The following is a 24,260-nucleotide window of genomic DNA, read 5'->3' as shown; positions in this document are numbered from 1 at the left end:
ACTTTATTTCCCCTTCACAATTCATCCCCTAATACAGTTAGTCTTTAATACTTTTCTTAACAATAGTCCTTTCTTCTTCAGAGGAAAATATAATTCATCCCAACACTAACGCTGTGCTCTGCGGAAAAGGCCCCCCTCCCTCCCCAGTGCTGAATCAGTCAGCAGCCTCCTCTTGAGGATCGTAAATGTCCAATCGTTTTCTTTGAGACACCACTTGAAGGCTAAAAGTTGCCATATTTTCCTGTCCACTTTTGCTCTCTACCAATCCTTGTTTTCTCTTCATGCTAGCTGTCCCCTCTTTGCTCCCTTAGCTTTTCCCTTGATGTCTAAAAAGCAAAAATTTGGAAGACAAATTTAAACTGACTTATCAAGGACGTCACTGAACCAGCAACCTCATATTGTGCACTTGTATCGTGCCAATTACTTCCCAAACCATATAATCATCAGTTTTAAATACTGCTTTACTGAGCTGTATACATTTAGATATTTATTATTTTTATTGTCGAATTTTTTTTTGTTTGCTGCTGGACAGTTATTTCACACAGTTACACAGAAGAATTGCTAAAAGCATCCATGAAATTATCTCAATTGAAATAAAAAGGCTGTGATTTAAAATCCTTTCAAGTCTTTTATTTTGGTTTGCATGGTGGAGCTTGTTCACTGGAATTATTGGTGGATTTCTTTTTTTGAAACAAGCTAGTCAATACAACAGTTAAGAACGCTCTTTCATGCATGTTCGCTACATCCATATTCTATTGCTCTTATATAGCACAATATATATTTACTTTTTTTTACTTAAAGTTGCAAATTTCCAAAGAGATAGTACTTAATCTACGGATGCAAAGCATGTAAGACAAGAGTAGCTGACAATTTTTACAGATGGCTTAAAACCAAACTATAAGTAAACCATTTAGGAATGAGAAAACTAGAAATAAACCGTACAGGAACAAGAAAACTTTATGGAGGATCAGAGCAGCCTTTTGATATCTGTAATAACGATACCACTGTCTCTTCCCAGGAAAGCTGTTTCTCTAAAGCACAGTACTGAAAAAGCCAAAGTTGTGAGTGGTACCTCTCTTCCCCCACTATGTTGTACTACTCAAAATACTAAACAGAAAAAAGTTCTGAAAAATTTTACTTGGGGAGTTCTCCCTTCCCCCTTGACTGTCCAATCATGAGACATGGTAACTGTAACAGAAAAAAAACATTTCTGGCGCATTTCTTACCTGCACTAAAGCCTGAACAGCATCAATCTGCCCAGTTATCTTTAGGCTATCATCTCCTTCTCCCGTACAGAACGAGTCAAAAGAACACGATGTTTCCATATTGACAAGACAGTGCCTATTCCGAGCACTGTATTCTACTAGATTGATCAACAGACCCAATCCCTGCAAGAATTGGAGAGACAAAGAGGATTACATACTTTAAAAAAAGGATAATTTAGCATAAAACATCTATCCAGATAAATGTCATCTTTAGGCTGTGTCCTTCTGAGGACACACAACTTACTAACACACCTTTACAAAACAGTTTGATAGAAAGAGATCAGGATTTAAAGAAACACAAGGCAAAACTGAGATCCCTGCATACGAGAACTTGTACGCGGGAATCTCCATTTTTCCAATTCTGAACATGAAAACATTTTCCATGTTTTTAAAGATGAAATTTCATTTATAGATTAGGGATTCAGGTTGGACACCTTCAGCTTATATTCATAAAAGACCCTTCACATACACAATTTCACTGTTGCTGTTGTGGCCACACTGACCCATTTTACACAAGTTGAGGTAAATTTGACAAAGCCTTTATCTCAAGCAATAGCATCCACTATGTTTCTAAAGTTGAAAAGACATTTGAAAATTAGATCGTTCACAAACTTATTTAGCTAAATGTCTTTGTTCATCTAGCAGTGCACTTTTCCCACCAGACACAGGCAAAATGGTTAGAGCTCAAAACCACCAAATCCTTACAGAAACCTTCTTTAAGTACCTCACTAAGTACATATATGGTCAATGAAAACCACAGAGGCTGCTCTTTGATTTAGAACCGGAGTAGTCAAATGCACAAGGAGGCAAATCGTTTTATGGTAACGTAAAACACAATAGCTTACCAGCACCCGAATATCAAATCTCTGTTCTTGAGGTAGGAACTTTGGAACCTGAAGCACACAATTCATAGCTGTGCCTATCAGACCATCTTGTTCACCTGTTTTTGTACTACCCCATTCTGTAAACAAAGAGAGTTCAGAGGCTCAATGTAAAAGTACTCTTTTTCATAATCACAAGCAGATGGATAAAAACCTTTTGGCCCTAAAGATGAATGGGACTGTCTTGGCCAAAGCACACACCTTAACACTTGCAATTACTCATGCCATTTCCAACGACAAATTACTGATTACTGTAAAGCAAGCACCTACCATACATAACTGCTTTATTGCCTTGTACACAGAAAAAACATAATCAGAATAAGAAAAGGGTTTACATTAATGTACTATTTGATGCTTTAACACAGAACATGCAAGGTTTTTCTGTTTTACCATTATCATTTGTTAGGTTGAGCAAGACGCCAATGATGGCCCTCATACAGTCTTCCACTGCTTTACCCACATGGTTAGTTACATTCTGGTGAGGCAGAGGCTTATTGTCTGGTAAACAGATACTGTCTTCAGCACGATTATATCGCTGGATTAACTCCTCACAATGCTGCAGTGCTCTGCAGGGAGAAGATGCAGAACAACATTACCTCGACAACATACAGGACATTCCACACTCATACTCGTCTCACCAGGGAAAAAACCTTAAATACAGAGCTTAGGCAAAATTTTTCTGATGCCCACATGCCCAGCCTGTAAGGAGAGATAATCAACTTATCACCTACAAAATCTTTTGAGCTCAACTGAAATCGTGAAAACAAAAAACCAGGAAAGCTTTGTGGCTTAGAGCTTATCAGCTTGAGACTTCAAGAGCAAAAGTTATTTTTGCTTTCCTACTTCATCACATGGTCTTACAAAAGATATCTGCTCTCCCTGCAAACCCAGCCTCTCGTATCCTCTGACCATCAAGGCACAACACTACTGTGACAGTGTTATCTAAACGTTCTCTTGTTCTGTCCTCAGAGCTATCTCCATTCTGTAAGAAATAAATAAATGACATGACTTCCCAGCAGTAAAACCTTAATCTCATAACACTACTAAACCACAGGCTTGATTTTACTGCATTATTCTAGTGCAATGTCAAATTGACAACACTGATTTCAATTACAAATGAAACGAAGACATGTCAAAAATGTATATTGGTCTAAATAGCACAGTAAACAGTGATCTGTTCTGGTTTTTGTTTTTTAATTTAAAGTACTCAAAATATCTAACCTACAACCAAAATTATGTTTCCAATGAGGTCTGCAGAGTCAAATTTTCAGCTTAATTTACTCTCTTATGAAGAGCGGTACAAGAGGAATACAATCTCTGCCAGTCAACTGAGACCTCACCCAGATTGATAAATGGGTTAGAGGTATTTCTACAAACATCTTTGCCAGAGAAAACAGTCAGGAACACAATTTCACCGCTCCAGTTCTTAGTTACACTGTAAATTCTGTTATGCTCCATTTCAGTAAACACTGCAGCACAACGAAAACACACTAAATAAACACAGCTTCCCAACTGCCCTTTTCCGTGTTCATACTATCTTGGCACTGAAAAGCTGAATGCACAGTTTGCAGCTTCTACATAACCAACAACAGCAGCACTTCATATTGTTAGTACTCAGGTAGTTACCCATACCCTCCTCTAAAATAACTTCAGCATGACTTAATGACAAGCAACAGTAGAAATTCTGGAGGCTTTTACCCCTAGAATCTTCTTGTATAACAAATACATCTTTTGCCCTATTATGTGCAGCGCTCTGCAAAATTGTCTTTTCATTGCAACTTACTTAGCTGAGGAGACTATGAGTTGCGAGTCTTTGTACGCTATCAGATAGCTCTGATTTTCTGGATTATGCACAGTTACCTAAAAAGGGGAGGAGAAAATAATATTAAAAATGAGACTTTTTTGCCTTGGAAGAAGGGCATTTCCCTTCCACTGTTACCCATCCCACTGCCTTCAGTTACACATTTCTTGGTTACTATCCAATGTAAACTCTCACTTACCATTGTCCAGTACTTCCATGGAGGTTTCACCTTGTAATTAATCACATAAAATTGTGGCAGTGAAGACAAAACCATCTTCCCTGATACAGTAAGTATAGAAGCCATGTGGCAGAATGTTCTGCCACAGCAGAACCCTGAATCTATATCCTAGGACTACTGAGCCCCACACGTGTATGCATACACATGTATGTAAATACACATTAAAATATAACACATAATACAATTATATATATAATGTTATTTTTAGGACTTGACATCAGCTCCACTTCTGAGAGCTTATTATGCATCCAGTCATAAAAATTAAGTGTTTCCTTGATTCCCTGGATTGAAATGCAGAATCAATCTTTGGAAACAGTAAAAGTTCTTCTCTTAAATTTGCATGGTTTGGTGCACTGATGTTTGTTGTCTCTCAACTTCCTAAGGATCTTACTACATCACAAATCACCCTCAAGTTCAATTCTGAATATTCTACCACTAAACAAGGCTTTTTTCTCTCACTGTTCAGAAGATAGGCAAAGAACTAGGTGCTATTAATTTTTAAGTAGCCATCCTTGAATTAGTACTCCAGCAATTGTTCACCGTTCTCAGTTTTTAGCTTACTTTTACACTATCTTTGAGTCTGTCCTTTTACTTTATGAAGAAAACAAGTTACCACTGTAGCTATTTGCCCTCTGACTTGAGTTTAAGGTGCTCATTAAGATTCATTGACCTGTACTCTGAACCCGAACATTGCTTTCTGATGTGTGGAGATGTCCTGCTGAAACATCACAACACTTCTTCTGTTTGCTTACAGTATCACAACACAAAAAGAGTAACACTATATAGTCACAAATACCAAACTCAGCAAAACAAGGCATTGTAGAGAAGCATATGGTCACAATTCCTGTCAATTAAGCTCTACAAAACTACTATGTGTTTTAATTCTGTTCGAAGATCTAATTAAACAATATTTACCACCTCAACACACATGCTTAAACAATTACAGGACTAGTTTGACTTTCAGGGCAGTTTTCTCCTTCAACACTTGGCCAGCTGATGTTTGAAAGTAGCAATTCTTAAAATATACATCAATTTATTGCTTCTAAGAAAATACTGCTTCTATAATGATCCAGCATTACTAGACACACGCTAGAGCCAAACCCATGCCTCAAACACAACATCCATAAACAGCAGCTTTTTGGGGGAACTTAAGAAAAAGCATCATGCTACATTCAGTTATTCTTAACAAGAATAAATTTGCAATGTTGGCCATACATACAGAACAGTAAAAGACACCTACAAACAAACATTCCAGGAACACTGAGAATTAGTATCTTCTATAAAAAATAACCACCACTACAGTGTTACTATGTAACTCTACCCTGAAAGAATGTAACATTGAAAAGGTCTGGTTGAGGAAAGGCCCTTCTCAGAAATGCATCGCGTCTGCTCATACTCACGCTTTCTAAGACCCGTAAACATCTTTCTGCACCCCATAATGAAGCAACCAACTTCTCTTCATTTTCATCACTGCTTAGGTGATCCACACATTCTTTAACTAAACAACAAAAAGAAGTTGTTTACCACTGTCAGTAAGAGATCTTCAAAAGCCAAGTGGACAAAATAATTAGCTACTCAAGAGTTGCTATCAACCTTGTTTTACACTTTACAGGAAACAATCATGAAGACACGATCAGCATCACAAAAGTTTTCATTTCTCCAAGTAAATTAAAAAAAACCACCCTCAAGTTTGTGATTGTTGCCACAAATCACCTATTTGCATATTTTATTTTCTACTGACAATGAAGGGATTGTAGAGCACACGGCTATTCTCTTAACTGTAATGCACTGTTTCGTAAAAGAGAAAAAAGATACAGCATGCACACTCTCCACACACTTTACAAGTCAGAAACTGTGTGCAAGTTCAATGCTTTCCTCTCTTCGATCCTCTGCTTACTTAAGACCAAGCTTTATTCAGCTCAAGAATTCATGTTAGATAACTATTTTTGAGACAGTGACCCAAAAAATCTAATAAAAATATATCTTTAAGGAAACAAAAACCCAACCATTTCTTCTTGAAAGGTTGACTTCCTGTAGGATATTTAGTTAAAAAATACCAAGCCTGAAAATAATTCTAGAAAACTGAAAAGGAGATTTTACTCTAGAGGAAGTGTGCTGTATTTGTGTGCTGTACAGAGATACGTAGCAGTGATCTGTACTCCAAGTTTAAGCCATTTTTAATCTCACACATTATATGCAATATTATACACATTCTGTTTAATCTTAAAACTACTTTCAATCCCACATGCAACAGATTAAAGTCACTAATATTTCCCAGTGACTTGATATTGAATTACATACTTTATTTTAACATTGCTGAGAAAAACACATAATGCTTCTATTTTTAATCACAGAAAACTAACATTAAGAAAAGCAAACATCGTGGTAAGATTCACTGATTTTTCACACCATGTACCTTTATCTACAATATGGTCGAGACCACCTAGAAGTCGCAGTTCTTCTTTAAACCAGTCCCCAGCTCGTTTTGAAGTGAGAGACAGTAATGTCTCCATTGCCAAATGCCCGGTCTGAAAGAGTTAGATTCCAGAATTAGTGAAACCATAATATGTAGCTATAGCCAACACATCAAGTCATACAAATACACGTCGTATAAAAACCATAAAAAAAGTTACAGGTTTTGAATAGAACCACCACCAGAGGGAGCAAGAACAAATTGAAAAATAAGCATATTTTACAAAAATGACTCAGAACTGATAAAAAGGTACTTTGCATTTTCACCTTTTTCTTGATTTTATTAATAGCTTAGAAAACCTAAGCAGCCTCCTTTCATCTGTTTCTCTTGTTATCAAAAGAAACAAGTGGAGGAAGGAAATGGACAAATCAGCCAGAGAGGAAAAAAAACCAAGAAAAGCCACAGTGAACACTGCTTCTCTGTCTCCCAGATGCACTGGGCTCTGCTGCTTCAGAATACATTTGATTCTAACATAGGTATTTTGTGGCTTTAATTTTAAATTCATAGAAGATAGCAATTAAACTAAAATACTGTGGAAAATCTTACTATATTTACTGTTTGGGTTTTTTTTTTTAGAAAAAGAGGAATACACATCGAAATTCAACAGCAAAGATAAGTTTACTCCCTGCAAATGGAAGTTGAAGAGATTTTAGGTGATTATCTTAGTTAATCTCTTGCAATGTTTTTAACCAAAACTAACACCACTTATAAAGTCAAGTCTATAACTTGTTTTTTCCAAAGGCCTCTAATAAAAGGCAAATGTTAATAATAAAACATATACGTAGGTATAAATTTACACCTGCACAAAAATGACCAGTATAGACTTCTGCAACACCTGGACAACACACAGGCTACTCTAGGCTACTATAAGCTTAATAATTTCATATCTGGTACATAAATACAACAACGAAAGGTCAGTGAAAAAGCCGTAAGATCTCATTAAAGCCAACTGAGTTTAACCACTCTCAAGTCATTTTCCCTCCCTGACACATTTGATTTGTAATGCTTCACGGAGGGCTGTGCTTATTTTGAGCTGTGCAGCATGTTCCAGGATACCAGTTCAAACCTCAGCACCTCCTGGGAATAACAGTACTCACCTGGCTTGAGTAAAAACCCCTTTGTCTTGGAAAACCAAGTTATAAATTGGATGAGCCCCCCCAACAGCTTCAGCTGTTTTCCTTGTTTTCAAAATACTGCTTTCCAAGGAGGAAAAGAAAGTTGAAGATTAGTCTTGATAAAGTAAAGTTACCACCCGAAGTTAGTTATTTCCAGTTTTTCAGGAGCAAGCTCCGCAGCACACTGTCACTGATGAGCATATCCTTACTAACAACATTTCTCCAATGTAACTGGAGTGTTGTGGGGGACAAGAGAACAGAAGCAGCAGCAAATCTACAATAGGTCATCCCTCCCTGAGTCAGCATCATATCAATTCCCCATCACAGAGGAAGCAAAGACAAAGCTGCAATTATTCCTGCAACTGTTTCACCACCCGGGAAACTGCTAACTACCTTTAATTACCAAGCCACTCATCGAGTCTTCCTACAGGAGGGAAACTAAACACAGTGTTCTTACCTCATCACCGGGAGATACAAGATCCAACCTCTCACGCTTTTAAAAACAGTAAGTTAAAAACATAATGCAAAAGGAGATGAGGGTATTTTAAGCAATGGATGGAGAACATCCCTTCTGAAGCCATTAAATGAGAAATGTGAAGGAAGAACATGAAGACAGCAGTTTGACAGATCCCTAGCTTTCTGTAGCTTTCTCATCCTCTTCATATGATTCCTTTCACTTCTATAAAATGAGCTTGAAAATAACATAACATGGATATCTGAAACCATGCATAACCTAAACCAAATAGATAGAAGCTGATTAAAAGTTTTCCTTGGAGATCTTACTAGCTACAAAAGATTTAGTTAACTTCCTACATACCTTCACAATAAAAGCTCAAAGGCCACTCTGTATTTAAAATATAGTGCTTAGTTTTCTGCCAAAGGGCAATAAGACTTCAAAAAACTGCATGAGAACATAATTTGATATTTATACTATTGAGCACAAGAAAACAATCTTCTATTTTTTAATAAATAAAATTAACCCAACCTTTTAACTCTCTTGCTTTTGAAGAAAGTAATCTGTTCTATCCAATTTTTATGTCAATGAGTATGAAATTTTAACACCAAAGGTTCAAAACATGGTTCCCTTAAGCTTTCAGCCTTATGCTGAGAGGGAAAACAGAATAACCTCTTTCCCTGACTGAAAAGAGAAGTCACTTCTGAAGGTTTTCGTTATGATGCAACAGAGAAGCTAGCTGCAAGCGTCAGCTACAGAAGGCTATGCTGACTGACAGCAAAGTGCCATTTGCTAACATGAAGGCCAAGTTCTCCGGTTTTATCTTCTTCTAAGCCAGCAAAAAACACCCTGGAACAAATTCAGCCCACAGAGAACTCCTTTTCAATTTCTGCGTTTACATTTTTAATGTTCACAGCAGTCTAGAAAACAGAACCCCTTGAGTACCTGTTTGAGTACTCAAAAATCAGTCCCACCTAACTTCTAGATAGTCACACAAACACCACTGCAGAAAGAGATAGCCAGTATTGATCATCTGCATTTGATCTGTGTAAGATGCAAAAAAACAAAGGTGTAACTGGTTAGGCACGAACTGGAGTTATCAAAACATCTGCTACAATCCTTCTGTTTCTCAGGGCATGTGTCTGAGTCTGAAAAAGCACAGATCTTTTCTTTACCCCTGGAAGATTTGCATTTTTGTTAGCATTTTCTGCCTGTCATCTGGCACAAAACAGAGACTACTTATTATATCTCATGACATCTATGTGAAAGCAACTTTATCTTCTACATATGAAGTTCATTACTGTCTCAATTTACCATTGCTACTACCATAAATTGAAAGAGAACCTATCATCTCATTTGTCTCGCATATATTCTCTAAACACTATATAGTCTCTGCTTCGAGATGGTGCAGCTGGGAGGGAACCAGTTTCCATCTGTGAGGTACTACAGTATTCAACACATTTACAACAACAGCTCAACATAATTTTAACAAATAGAGATGCCTCAGGAAAAAAAAAAAACACCAACAAAAGCTGAAACCGATGAGCTGTGATAATATTAGTCTTTACTCGTGGACAACTTCCTTACAGGACAGAGTCTCTTAATATATCCACTCCCTTTAAAACTATGCCTAAGAAAGCACAAGGACAGAATTATGCTTTATAAAAAACCATCAGGCTAGCTCAAATTATGAATACGAGAAAAGCTCAAACAGGAGACAGCGGTCTGTGTGGCTGGATACTTCAGCCATGAGGAACCTGTACCAGCTGTTCCATGCTTAATAAAGGGAGCCATCTTACGTTTTATAGTGCAAAAGATATCCTGGCACTGAGACTGAGCTACAGGAGCTGCCTTCCGTGTCAAACCAGCACTGAAACAAGACACTGATTACGCCAATTCCTAGATGATCACCACCTAGAGAAAAAATTTCATTCTGTCTTGGTATCTTCAGATTTTATCATGTGAATTCAGAGAGTAAGCTGAAAGTGGAGAAAACAGTATCAAATTCCTTCTTCCTTTGCAGATTTCAGAAGCCCAGAAAATGAATACAAGCCCCTTACCTGCACATTTCATAGGTTTGTAGGAAACGAGCCTAAAACTGAAACTTCAAAACAATTCTCCTTTGCCACCACAAACTGATTACCAAGGTTAAATATTGTATCATCAATATCATCTTCCTCCCCCAAAATTCAGCTTTTTCTACTGCTACATATTACTGACTTTGCATACCAATTCAGCTGTCTGTTCCATAGCTAGAATTTTGGGAAAAACAAACCAAATTCAACCCTTCCTAAGCCAACAAAAAAGTCACAAAAAACTACAAAAGAAAATGCCAGCTTAAGAAGGTGTATCATCTTTTAATCTAACTTAAGATGGAATACAATCTTGACTGCAGATTACTGGCAGGAGTTGAAACATTACTTGCAGAGATAAAGCTCTAAAAAGCTCACTTCATAATGAATAAATCAGAAGCTTCTCCTGTCAGGTTTAAGTATTACATCAAAAATGGCAAAAACCTATTAACAATCTTGAGAACATTGAAATAATATACCACGGTACATTAAAAAATTAAGATCATACTAAAATCTGTTATACTAAATAGGGTGAAAGCAAACCCACATTACTAATTTTTGCCATCTATGACTACTCATCTAGTCAATCTGTCATCAATTCTTCAAATACACGTTTAAAAAGACTTGCAAGTTACCCCTTACTTTTCAAGCTGGCGTGATGCTAGCAACAAACCATAGCCAAACTTACTTTCAAACAAAACCAGTTCACTCTGTTGCAGCTGAGTATGTTTGAGAAAGGAAGGAAAAAAACTCATCTATCTGTGGTAGTGAACAGATCTGTCACCACACTTTGGGCAGAGAGAAATCAGTTTCTGTAGAACAGATTTTAATTTTTCTTAATGGGAGAACCTGCACCACATTTTCAATTTAACACACAATACTCTCATTCTCACATAAGAATCCCTGTTGTTTGTGAACATATATCTAAAACTTAAGCAAAGAAATAGAGTCAAATAATCTAAACGTGGTGTTTAAACACACGGTTAAAGTCACTTGGCTTTAAGTGCTACCTTCAACTAGCTTCCCGTAGCAGGAGCGAATGGTACTCAGACAGCTGAAGAACACAACAACTTTATCCTACGAACAGCCTTTTAGAAAGGATATTTAAAATTTAAAGAAGAAAATACTTGCAGTGCAGTCATAGATACATAGAAGGTGGACAAAATGTCACGAGTCCTTATGGGAGAGATGAGATTAAGGATGATGCTTATAAGTTCCGTTTTATTAAGCATTCTGCTACTGCCAAGGCTTTCAAATAAAAGCATGATACCCACCGTGATGTTTTCGAGATCAAGATGTTTGTTGTGAACAGTTTCACACAGTCTCCGAATTTTTTCTTTAATTTTATTCATGTCTTTTTCATTCAGCAGCTTGGCAGAAGAAGCATCTTGTTCCAATTCCAAAAGCCGTATCATCAGATCTAGACTAGCTCTGTCTAAATCCATGTTCAAACGATCTCTACTCAGGATGTACATTAGAGCTGCTGTACAAAGGGACAAATTCTTGGGTCGGGAGAGGAAAAAAAAAAAGAGTTAGTTTTTAGTAACCATGTTAGACAGACCTTTTACAATTTTTAATAAACAAGCTGAAGATGTAGGAAAGGAAAAGCCGGTCAAGTCCCAGTCTACGCTAGCACTTACTGCTGAATGTAGATCCTTTCTAGCAAGTTAAGTAATGCTTTCTCCTAACCAACACAACCGACACATAAATCACTCCGTTCACTTACAAAACCCTAGCAGAAAAGCAGGGTTTTCTACTTTTAAGGGACTCGGTGCTGCAGACAGAATAAGAAACGGGAACTCCAGTAACACAGTGTTGTAGAAGGGACAGATGGCAGGCAAACAAAGTGAAAAAGCACAGGGTACACGGCAAGGTAAGTGAACGTTCTGGTTCGATGGGATAAGCTGGTGACAGCACTAGAAAATACAGAGATCATGGAGACACTGTTTCCAAGTAAAGGGCAGGGGGAAGAGAGGCTGGTGACACACATTCCAATTCTGCCAAGCAGGTCTGTTAGTTAAGAGTTTACCCAAACTTTTCCAGCACAAAACACATGTAATTTCCAGGAGAGTTCTGCTTTTTGGAAGAAGGCAAAGCGCAAACCAGCTTCCCCTCTACTCTGTCCCCATCAGTCCTTAACAAGGAAATGTTATTATCTTGACCATCCCTATCTTACACAGACTTGGTGTATAGGGACCTCTTATAAGCTAAAGAATACTTAATTCTTCTTCAAGAAGGAATTTAATTTCATCTTCATGAGGATCCAGAAGAGCAAAGGCAGGTGACGGCCAGGAAGGGACAAATGATAGCGAAGAGATCAGAACAAAGCTATCTGTCCCCAGTGCTGGTAAGCACAGCACTTGCACCAAGAGACCCATCTATCCAGGTGAGCTCCAAGTTATGGTGAAAAGGAAAATCGTTCATGGAGGATTGAGCTGAGCTGGGCACAATACCTTCAGATATCTGGAGGAAAAAAGAGCTGAAAGGGGTAGGGGGTCTGTGTCTCTTAGTGAGTTCAAGTCTTGAGAGTCAACATGCTGCATGGATCTATTCCAACTTTTTCTGTATAAGGTGAATTAGAGATGGAGACAGACTAATTCTGGCATGTCAATGTTGTACAGCTCAACAGGAAAGGGCAGAATTTCTGTGTCACAGGAGATGAAGATCTTGTTTAGAGTTCAGCCAACCACCACAGCAATCATCAGCTGCTTGTTTATTTCAGAAGCGAGTGATAATCATACCTGGTCATACTAAGCAGCATCAGCATTTCCAAAACAGGACTAGGCAGTGACAGTTTATCAGAAGCCATCTTAAAACTTCTTCATGTCTGAGTCAAGGAAACCCTCAGGTGAATCAAGACTTTAATCCAAAGGACTACCAAAGACGTATTTGGAATACTGAAGGAAGAAAGCAAGAGCTCCCAAATCTACACGTCCTTTCATGAACATAACCTCTAGACACAAGGTTGGTTGGTTGTTTGCTCTTGAAGTCTTAGCTGTGAATATCGCTACTCCAGCCTTGTCAGAGGTACGGCTGAAAGCAATTTATGTGGCTTGTCTACATAGTCAGGGGATACATTGCTTTCCTTTAATTTCAATTAACTTTCTCCAATAAACTTTGCAATTTCATCACTGTAGAAATTTTTTTTTACTCTGGATTCACTTGTAACTGGTTTAAACTGTAAGAAATTTCAGGTTCCCGGAAGAGGACTCTGTTCCTTCAGAATGACAGTTATTAAAACAGGACATAGGAGCACATGCATTCCAGAGAAACCAAAGGTCACTCCGCTAACCGTTGTTCAGCCAACATGGGACCTAATAAATCAACCTCTACGAAAAATAATTTTCTAGTGACCAGCATTATCTAGGTGAGCTTCCTGGCAAAAAAAACAGAAAATAAAAAAATGCTCGAGCCCCCAAAGGAGTTTCTATCGACTAGAAACTATGCAGCAGTTAACAGAGGGGAAACTTCTGAATTTATACTGTGGGCTGCCAATATTCAGGCATTTCATAAAGTCAGAGGCTGTTCTTCCATCACTACTCAGAAATGCTTTACAGATACCCCAAAGCCTGACAAGGCAATCAGGCTCATTTTGTAATTTCTGTACCAAGCCCTTGCCTCTCCCAGGCTCCCCGCTTTGCAATCCGACAGACTTTCTATTGTGCGGAGAGTACTGGTCCTCCCTCCCCACAAGCTCTGCCAACACTTCCCTTCAGACCTTCCACCCAGGTTTTAAGATACTCAGCTGTGATCAGAAGGGACCCAAGCAGGGGACTCAGACATTACATGGAAGGTTATGGGCTGCAGGAGGACTGTCAGAACAACAAAAAGGAGCGCAGTGGCTACGTGTGACAAGAAGCAGGTTCCTGCAACAGCACATATACAGAAGGCAATCAGGCCAGTGAGCCTCCAACCGCTGATGAGCAACAGGAAAACAGTGATGTTGCAAAAGTATGGACCTCACATGTGACTGGTGCTTATAACGTGGAACAAACATGCTTCAGCTACATGCCTGTGATACGGGTTTTCTATAACTCATTTTTCTAAGTCCCTCTACGCAAGTTGGTTTAATTTTGAATATAACAACTCTACATTTTGCTCTGATCTTCTAGAAGTGTTAAAAACAGTTAAACATGTTGTCTGAAAGACATCCCATGCCCTACCATACACGGAAAGAACTCAAATCCTCAAAAATCCCACCCTTACGGATTGCAGAAGTGAAGCTGGTTTTTTTTGGCTGGGCTTTTTTTTACCCCACTGTTCTATTCCTCAAGATACTTAAAACACATTCTGCTTCCAAATAAACGTGGAGAGGAGAAAAAAGTAAAATAAATAGCGTTTGCTCTAGACAGAAATTTTATGGCATATCTAACTACGGAGTTGCACTCCATACTTCTACAGAATTCAGGAAAACATCCTAGTTGAACACATACTCCAGAAACAGCAGACCATTTACACCCACTCTCATCCTTGTCTTCCCTTGCTTGTTCTATTTATACTCCAGCTTGTGGGAACAGATGGTTATTTTCTAGGGTTCAGCACTACATTTAATGCAGTTTTTTTTTTTAATTATTCACACGCTGAAGACATTACAAAACCACATTTCTGTGCTTAACTACTGACAGCTATAATGAAAATATAGCTTTTATTTAAAAAATGAATAATAGTCCACAACCTTTAGAGCATAGCTGGAGTGACAAACACAGTTAAAAACTGAAACTGTAGCTTAAAGAGAAACATACAGGAAAAATTCAGTGGAACAAGTAATTTTCATGTAAATATTTTGGGGCACAGATCTGTAAGATAACTGGCTATGTTGTTTTCCTTGCTGGTTCAAAAAGTACCTCTGCAACTGCGACTTTATATTCTTATATTAAGTCCCCTACTTTCTCAGTCTTTTCCATTGTACCAGTACAAGGAATAGAGTATACAGTTGTATTTGTTTCCATTAGCAATGTCATCGTGGCAGTTTTCCCATCTCCAAAATACTTTAAAGAAAATATTAACAAAATAATTGTGTGTGTGATCGTCATCCCCCCCCCCCCCGTTCTTATTCATCTTAAATTTATTCATCTTAAATGAATCTGAGCCATGCAAGCAAAGTCTAGTGTAATTTATTATTCTTCAGTTACTTTGCACTGAGATTTAGTGGAGAAATTTCTATTCATTTTGAACAAGTAAAATTTCAGTGAAACAATTAGAGAGGGTCATTGCTGAAGCATATACTGTCAGTAGCTAGAGAACATATTTTAGCATTTACTAATAGTAGTTTGAGGAATCAGTCATTTTATAACACTGTATAACCTGTACCAAGAATGCACTGTAACTAGATTAAAACATTAACTACCAATTATTTTTTTCCTGACAAAAGGGAGTGTTTCATCAAATATACTGAAAATAGTGAACATAATCAATGCTTTTTGTTACTGCAGACTAACAATAGCATGCAATTTCCTTTTGAACTGTATGTGCTAGTTCTTTTGAAAATGAAGGAATAACGGTAACTGCTAAAAGACAGCCAAAAATACACCGAGAAAGCTTGTCCGTTTTCCAAGGAATTGTAGCTGTCCTCTGCACATCTCCTGCAACTCAGTGGTGGCAACCGTCTTAAATAACGTGACTACACTTTATTTATTTCTAGTGTCACTTGGCACTGTTTTGTCAGCTCACAAAACGATGAACGCATTGAACCTGGTTCCCACGTTTTACAGTTAGCCATCGCTAATTTTTAAGGGAGATGGAAAATAAGCTATTATTCTAAATTAGTTACTTAAAGCTCTAGAGCTTTTCCCCCCATCCACGATAAGATGTCAAATACAATCTCTTAAATGTCTATTTCTGTAGGTGCAAAGTTTCCTTCTGCACTGTATGTCGTTCTTCCAGAGCTATTAAATAGAAGTAATAAACCTGACTGGAGATACATATCTACTACCCACTGGAAGTAACATTAACTATGTTCAGCTTTTGTAACAGTACCTCAAGGGATACCCCAAAGAGGCACGGTTTCCAGTCACTGGAAAAATAGTTATCGCTCACAAGAAGCATTTTCTATTACAGCCGAATTGAACTTGTAAATTCAGAAGGAAAACCCAAAGCGCTTCAGTTTTTAACTCTCAAGTTAAAAAGATGTTATCCTAAGTAGTTAAAATTTGCCTTTCCTAGGTTTACTGTAGAAGACTACACATACTCAAGACATCTTACACCTGCAATTACAGCACTGCTCAATGAGACAAGCACAGGACATGAAAAATGCCCCACAGCAGGTACAGAGAAGGTGCCAGTTCACATACAAGCAAGTCTGGAGATGGGCACTTGAGAGCCATCTTTAAATACAGGGAGAAAGGATTTCTTTCAAATTTATTTTATTTGAAGGAAATTATAAATACAACAATAAAACTATTAAAAAACCTTAAGAGTAGATATACAATATTAATCCAAAGCACTGTCAGTGTTTTTAAAAAGCTTAAATGATTTTCTAAAAAGAATTTCCAAACCCAGAAGCACATAAACGGTGGAAGGGGAATTTGTAATTGGAATGCAGGTGCCCTTATTTTTCAGTTCCCTACAGATTTCTGAAATGGAGTCACTGATCCCAGATGCACACTCTATTGGATGCTTGACTTGGAATTATGTGTACATAAAATTCATACAAAGTAGACAGGCATCAAACTTCAATGAAATACACAATACATCCATACCTGATGGTGTTGGGAATCATCCAGTGTTTTGAAAACCATGGCTACCATCCCATGTGCTCTCAGATGCATTCGGAAGCTGGGCATGGCGCACTTTGTCGCCAAGCTGATTACACTAGGGAAAATTAATTCTGGATTAGAACAACTAAAATGAACGCGTTTACAAAACTGGCAGATAAACAAGTCTGCAAAACATGACTGACCATATACCTCAGACCCTGACAAACTCTGTCAGGCTTTTTCTTCTAAAATTAGTATAAGGCAAATTGGTAATTGGTGAACAGAGCAGTGTTTTATTCAACAGTTGCTTATCGGCACCAAACTGTGTCTACTTTATTTTAAGGCTGGCTAAAAACAGGATTTGAAAGAGTACCCTGAACTTGCTTCTTTCGAACAAAAGTTGAAATAATTTCAAACAGTTAACAGGATTAAGCATGAAGCTCTGATTTAGAGGCACTGGAGAGCCTATTATGGATCAAGCTTTTATCAGAAACTATAAATGTGAGCTTCCATCGCTATCTAACAGTTATCTACCTAATTGACTGATGAGTCCCCCTTATGCCTTTTACAAAACACCCAAACATTTTTAATATTTATTGCTGCATTTATGGTTGATGGAAACACCACAGATTCCAGGAAAAATCAGCGATCAGCATAACAGTTCTATTTTAAAAACGGAAGTCTTCCCCTCGTTTTATTAGCAAGCTGTCTGTCATTTCTGTCACAGTGCAACATATAGACTATTGAAAATATATTGCTTTTAAATGTGGAGTAATGTGGGAGTGATTCTGCAGTCAAGCTTTCCGTGACTACTGAGGAATTTTACTACACAAGGTTCATACGGAATGGTGTTTAAAGAACAAGTGGTCTTTCTGTCTCCCATCACAACAGCACCAGTTAGAGCTTACCTACCAGTTTCTGATTCTTTTAGGTTTATTCCTATCCTTACACATTGATTTCCTTTGGAAAAATACTTTTCTTTTAATTTGTTAACTGAAAGAAAAAATTTTTATGGTGTTTATACAAGTTACATTCCATGATATAAATTTGGAAAGTAAAAAAGTCAGTTTAAGATCTTAGGAAGCTTGCCATATGAGCAAATTAAGCGCATTCAGTATGAAAACCACTCCTAAACTCTCATTACGGTATTAATTTATTCTTATCATCATGTACGTACAAACTGGATAATAGATTTCTTGTGTTTATACTCCAGCAACAATATTCACTGCGTTTTTGAGGAACATGAAGATTAAATTTTTAAAATAGCTCTCTTAAAAGCATGTAAAGCTTTTTCTCATCTACAGTCAAGTCTCAAGTAAAGTGTCCTCATCACCTGTTTCTGTAGATTCAAGTTTTCCTGTCTCTAGTGTTTTAGTTTTACTAAACAGAGAGGAAAATTTGTAAGTATACAAAAAAAAGTAAAAGTTATTACATGGTTACAGAACATCATTCTAATTCCTTTTTCATCCAGGTAATGGACATCAATATTAAGTCACAAACTATTTCGAAGCAAGACTAACATTTTTGATACTAACTTTGTTTAACTTGAATATTAAGAGTGCGATTAGTAGTTCAAGACAACTGAGGGAACCTTCCAATTAATACTCAGGCTGCAATACTTCCAGTGGATGCCAGCTATGTTATTTTTCAACAGCAGATAAAGAACAGGCAGTTGGAGTTAAACAGTATCTCAGTATTACATTAGTTCCAGACTATAGCTAGCAAGCTTTCCAGTCTTGAGGATTTTATTTGAGAATTGAATTTTGCATTTAAAACCAGAACAGACTTCGTAAAGTAGATTGTGCTACAGAAAAGTTATCAGAAAATATTTTTTTAATGTATAGCAAGGAAAATAAGTGTGCTGAAAATGCCTCCTACTGTACAATTTTCTATTTCATCTTCCTAGTCATACTACTTTTGATTATTCACAATACATCATCTTGACGATTATTTTCAAATGTTGTTCTTTAGAGCAGAAGTGCCAGGTAACTACCCAAACAACATTTTAAAGCATGGTTATTTCATTGATGAATATTTAATTCAATATATCTCTTAAATATAAGTTCAGTATTTTATATTAAGATATCTTACCTAAGGCAACGTGTGTTTAGGGGCTGATTGCTCTTCAATCCACTTAGCAAGTACTCAATATCATCTGTGAACTCTTGATTTTCACCAAATTCCACTACATCATTGAAGTGCTTTACGTGCTGAACAACAGTGTATAACTGGAAGAGACAAATATTTTGACCTAGGTAAGTTGCTCTTGGGATTGATTATAACCTTAACAAGTACAGTTTAAAATCCATTCAGTTTTGAGTGCAAGGAAACATTAAGAAGTTAATAAAGGCCATTCAACTATTTAGATAAAATATTATCTTTAATAGGAAAGCCAAATTTCATTTTGACACTGTTCCTTCAGTACTTAGGATTACCAGTAATTCTTTATCTTAAAAATTTGTTAAGAATACTTACTTCTTTGTCTTCTTTCCTACATTTCAATGCAGTTACTATCTCTTGATAGGGCTGAGTAGGTATTGTCACAGTTTTTATCACTTTGGGAGGTGGTGCAGGAGCCTTAAAAACTCCATCATCTTTATGAATTGCCTCCTTTGAAGATAGCCTTACCTATTAATAAGAAAGTGCTAAAATGGGCAGATGTTTTGAGCATGTAAACATACACTAAATACATCAGGAAACAGTACAGGTGTGCAATTGTCAAACTCACATTTTGGGACTAATTAGTCAAACTCACATTTTTGTGTCAAACTCACATTTTTGGGACTATTTTTGGGACTATTTAGCCTTACACTACCAAGATGTATCTAAGCTATGTGATAATGTACCTACTCTTAAAAAAATAATTAAGATACCAGAAATTATATGCATTTTTAAACACGAAAATCAGTTTTAAGTAGTCAGGAAAGCTCCAGTAGAATTCTGAAACTAAAAGAAGAGAGAGAAAAAAAGGGTCCTTTACACTGGTTTCTTAAGCTTTACGGTAAGTAAACCAACCAAGTTCAGTGTTTAAAAACAGTTATTTGTTGATACTTATCTTGTATTTGTTGATACTTGTATCTTACCCCCTTACACTGGAGCTTCCAGGATTGACTAAGTTGGCTGCTATACCGAACCATCATTAAGTAGACTGGTCTGGATACGAGCACAGCATTGAGCGGTCACTGTCTCAAGACAACCTGAACTGAAAAGCTCTGCGCCTGCTGTTCTCATTCCTAACTACTGGAGGCTACTGCACCACTGTACTCAGGGTGTAGCTATCAGAAAACCGACCCCTCCAATCTGATATTCCAAACTGTATTTTGCCTGTATGTAAAAGACTACCAATAAAAATTTTGTAGCACCATAAAAATTTGCCACACAAAGAAATAAGAGACGCATGGTGCACGCCTCAAACAGGTAGAGTATGCTCTTGTAAATTCATGGTATTCTCCATGCACTGGCCTTACTCATATTTGCGGTGTGAACATTTTAGGAACAACATATTATAGCGTGAAATACAGCAAAACTTATTCTGAACTTGCAACAGGTACTAGAGAAATTGATGTTAGGTCCGGAGTAACTACTGACATGTTTTCAGCCATATCAGGCAAGTATCACAGGTTTCTCCTCAGCCTACTCCTCTGGATTAGTCTGAGGTTACTGTAAGCCTGAAGGAGTCATCTTATTTTCAGATTACTACTTTGGCACAAAATCAAACATGAAGACAAGCTACAGAAAACAAGGCATACAGGAAAGGCCTCCAAACACCAAATTCTACATGTACAAGTGCCAATGCCGGTGGTCATTTACTCACCCTCAACCTCTCAGTTTCCTTACACATAAAAATGAGAACTTTTTAAGTGTGTGACTGAGAAAAATCGAATTAATACGCAGGCATACAGGATATGTTAACTGTTACTCACTCCAGGGGATATTTTGAGACAAAGCCTTCTCGTGCATCGTACATCGACAGTCAAAATTAAAATATAAGCCAAAACGACCTGTTATATTAACAGAGTAGTCTTTATGTGCTGCCTCTATCACTGCGCAGCACTTCAGCATTTGCTTACTAGGGCTCCAGCGGCAAAATGCTAATAAACCAGCCTGAAAAGCTGGTTTAGAGCACATACTGGAGGGCTCTGATCTTATCGGTCTGTGAACACAGGAGATTCACTGAAGTATCTCATCCAAATCTTGGTTAAGGGCTTCCCCTTCGAAGCAAATTCCAAGGGAGCTTGGAGAGGCCACAAGAAAGAGCACTTGGCGTTAAGTGGTTTGCATGCTATGGGTTTCTCGCTGTAAATCTAAGACAAATTTATCCAGATCTTCACGTAACAAATTTCAACAGAAATTAAAGAGTCAGAATCATCTGTGCAGGGACTACCGCTCAACATTTGGATCAAGGCTTATTTCTCTTGTAACTCTTATTAAATCTTAATTATACACATGCAAATCAATGTTAAAAAAAGTGACTGAAGTACCTTCAGATGCTCATCATAACACGAGGAACAGATACAAACAAATTCCCCTAACTGGTTTGCTCAGCCAAACTTCCGCCACATTCCTGAGTTAGTATTTTGATGGTTCCAGTTACAAAGTGGAAGTTTGACAGAAGACAAAATGGCTTGTCTGATTACGAATGATCCAGACATTTTCCTAGCCTGAAGAGGATATATTCAAAGTCTGTCTGAGGAGACTCAGACAAAATCTGCCTTTAAGTTAGCTATCAGAGTACGTCACAAAAATCAGTATCAACACACAGATTCAATAAGCAACAAAAGCTTCAGTTCAAATGTACATAATTTAAATTGTGAAAGGGGTGTAGGAGAAACCCAGGACTGGTACTTCTGCTCTCTCCTCAAACACTAGCAGTAATGGTTTTTTTAAATGAGTCATCGGCATTTTCCAGGCAGTGCAGTTAACGTCGAAGGAAGGAATACAGTGAGGATGCAACCAAAAATCAACCATAAATCAAAGAAGAGCTATCATCAGAAAAACACACACATAAGCGGAATTAAAACAAATGAAAAAAACAAAACTGAAACTAGTGACAACAGCAAAAGCTGAAGACTTATCACTGCAAAAATATCTGCTTTCTGATTTTCTGTTGTCAGCCAGGTACTGTAAGCAAGGCACCAAATGAAATGAAGTTTACTGACAACGAACAATGCTCTCTTAGCATAATCAGTAGCAATTTCTACACATATATAAGCCCAAGGCCCTGGATCCTCAGGGTGTCAAAGGAGTTAAAACCCAATTATCTTAAGCCTCCGAACAATCGTTGACTTTTGAACAAACAAGTTACTTTAAGAACTGTTTTCACCTCTTGTCTACTTTTTGTAGACATGCCTATATCTGACATGCATATGAGCATTTCTGGCTGTATACAGAAAATTTTGTTTCTTTCATAGTGTCTAAAGACTCAAGTCAGCAATTCACAATACTTTACTCCATTGGAAAGGAAAAATAAATGAAATCTCTTTTAAAGTTTTTCCTTTCTGACCTGTGACTTTCTGATTTTCTATGAGTATCAGCAAAGTATTACCAGCAGTTCTCACATTAGATGAAATGGAGTCCATTGTTAGAAAGCTTAACTTCAGCACATCAGGGAACATAACTTGATTAAAGTATGTTTTTGTATCTGTATATTGAAATGATACGGAAGATACCGTTCTAGAGTATTTTCATGGACAATTTCTTTCCTATCAAATATCCAATGGCTCACATCACAAAGTGGACTTTGTTCTGAATTACTGTGACATTACCAGATATCAAGAATTTGTGTTTCAAAAAATATCAGTGAATCTTAAAAGGAGATTTACTAAACTTGAGGGAAAAAAAAAGTCTACTTACTGGGACACTGGGAGTTTTCAAAACCGGTGGTGCAGGCAGAGCCTCTGATTCTGGCTGGTTCCAGTGTCTAGCATTATATACAGCTTTCGTAGGAGACTAAAAGATTAAAATAAAAGTTATTTTTTAAGCAAATCTACCAGTAGTCATGATGTACTTCAAAAATTACTGTAGCAATAATGTAGCCAAACAAGTAAAATGAGTTTCCGTTTTCCCCCTTCTGTATTCTCAGCAACACAAGTTCTCAATATGGTATGTATCAGAAAACCTGAAAGACTTTGCAGCATCTCATGGTTTTAAAGACATACAGACCCATTCGAATGGAAAAAGACATGCTCTGTGTGTGTATGTCAAGAATTTTTCTTTTTTTCTACTTTTTAAATTTGATCAAAGACAAAAGGTCTGCAATCTTCCTCTAGGCAAAAACAGACAGTTATGGGGAAAAAAACCCACAACAAACACAACAGAGAATCATAGAATGGTTTGGGTTGGAAGAGACCTTAAAGATCATCTAGGTTCCAACCCCCAATCATGGGTACCTTCCATTAGATCACATTGCTCAAAGCCTCATCCAACCTGGCCTTGAACAATTCCAGGGATGGGACAGTCACAACCTCTCTGGGCAACCTGTTCCACTGCCTCACCACCCTCACAGTGAAGAGTTTCTTCCTTTGATCTAATCTAAATCTGCCCTCTTTCAGTTTAAAGCAATGCCCCATGTCCTATTGCAAAAAGTCCCTCTCCAGCTTTCCTGTAGGCTCCCTTTAGGTACTGGAAGTCTGCAATAAGGTCTCCCTGGAGCCTTCTCTTCTCCAGGCTGAACAACCCCAATTTTCTCAGCCTGTCTTCATAGCAGAGGTGCTCCAGCCCTTGGATCATCTCAGTGGCCCTCCTCTGGACCTGCTCCAACAGCTCCATGTCCTTGGACATGTTAGCAAACACCATGTCAGTAAAAAATATAACCAGTTTAGAAGCAAAATGTAGAATTGATATAGACTTCAATGCTTGGAGGAATAGAAACCACTCAAATGAAATGCCTTAATCCATATGAATAAATTAAGAAGCCTATTTTTTCTTCCTGCTCAAAAATGTGTCAAGCCAAATCAAAATGTATCAAAATTCACTGTCCTTGAATCTTTGGGAAATACAATCTAATTCTTAGAGGAAGTAAAGACCGAATTATATTTCTAGCATCTGACTTTACCAGTCTAATTGCCTAATAATATTCCAGACTAATATACCATGACAATTTTCACAATTTCTAACATGCAATATATTGTGTAAACTGTGTAACTACGTACCTCCTCAGACACATTTATCTAGCATTTTAAATGTGGAAAAAATATTTTTAAAAAGCAGTTGAGCACTAAAAATAATTTTCTGTCAAAATATAACGTATCAGCCATTTAAAACAGA

The 24,260-nt window shown here is 37.4% G+C and overlaps 1 protein-coding gene across 1 annotated transcript in view; it reads right to left on the bottom strand.

The window, feature by feature from the left end:
- Positions 1–24,260, bottom strand: part of WAPL (WAPL cohesin release factor) — a 75,465-nt gene that overhangs the window by 5,577 nt on the left and 45,628 nt on the right. The window contains 11 exon segments of the mRNA XM_086616194.1: positions 1,227–1,388; positions 2,111–2,226; positions 2,537–2,712; positions 3,930–4,006; positions 5,586–5,683; positions 6,602–6,713; positions 11,574–11,801; positions 16,998–17,109; positions 19,086–19,222; positions 19,470–19,622; positions 22,848–22,943. Of these exon segments, the coding sequence (XP_086472320.1) occupies positions 1,227–1,388; positions 2,111–2,226; positions 2,537–2,712; positions 3,930–4,006; positions 5,586–5,683; positions 6,602–6,713; positions 11,574–11,801; positions 16,998–17,109; positions 19,086–19,222; positions 19,470–19,622; positions 22,848–22,943 (1,467 nt within the window).

Source organism: Tauraco erythrolophus, chromosome 9, assembly GCF_009769465.1.
Source record: "Tauraco erythrolophus isolate bTauEry1 chromosome 9, bTauEry1.pri, whole genome shotgun sequence".
In the NCBI taxonomy this organism is placed as follows: Eukaryota; Metazoa; Chordata; class Aves; order Musophagiformes; family Musophagidae; genus Tauraco; species Tauraco erythrolophus.
Note: the sequence above shows the minus strand (reverse complement) of the source record. Positions and strands in the feature narration are given on the sequence as shown.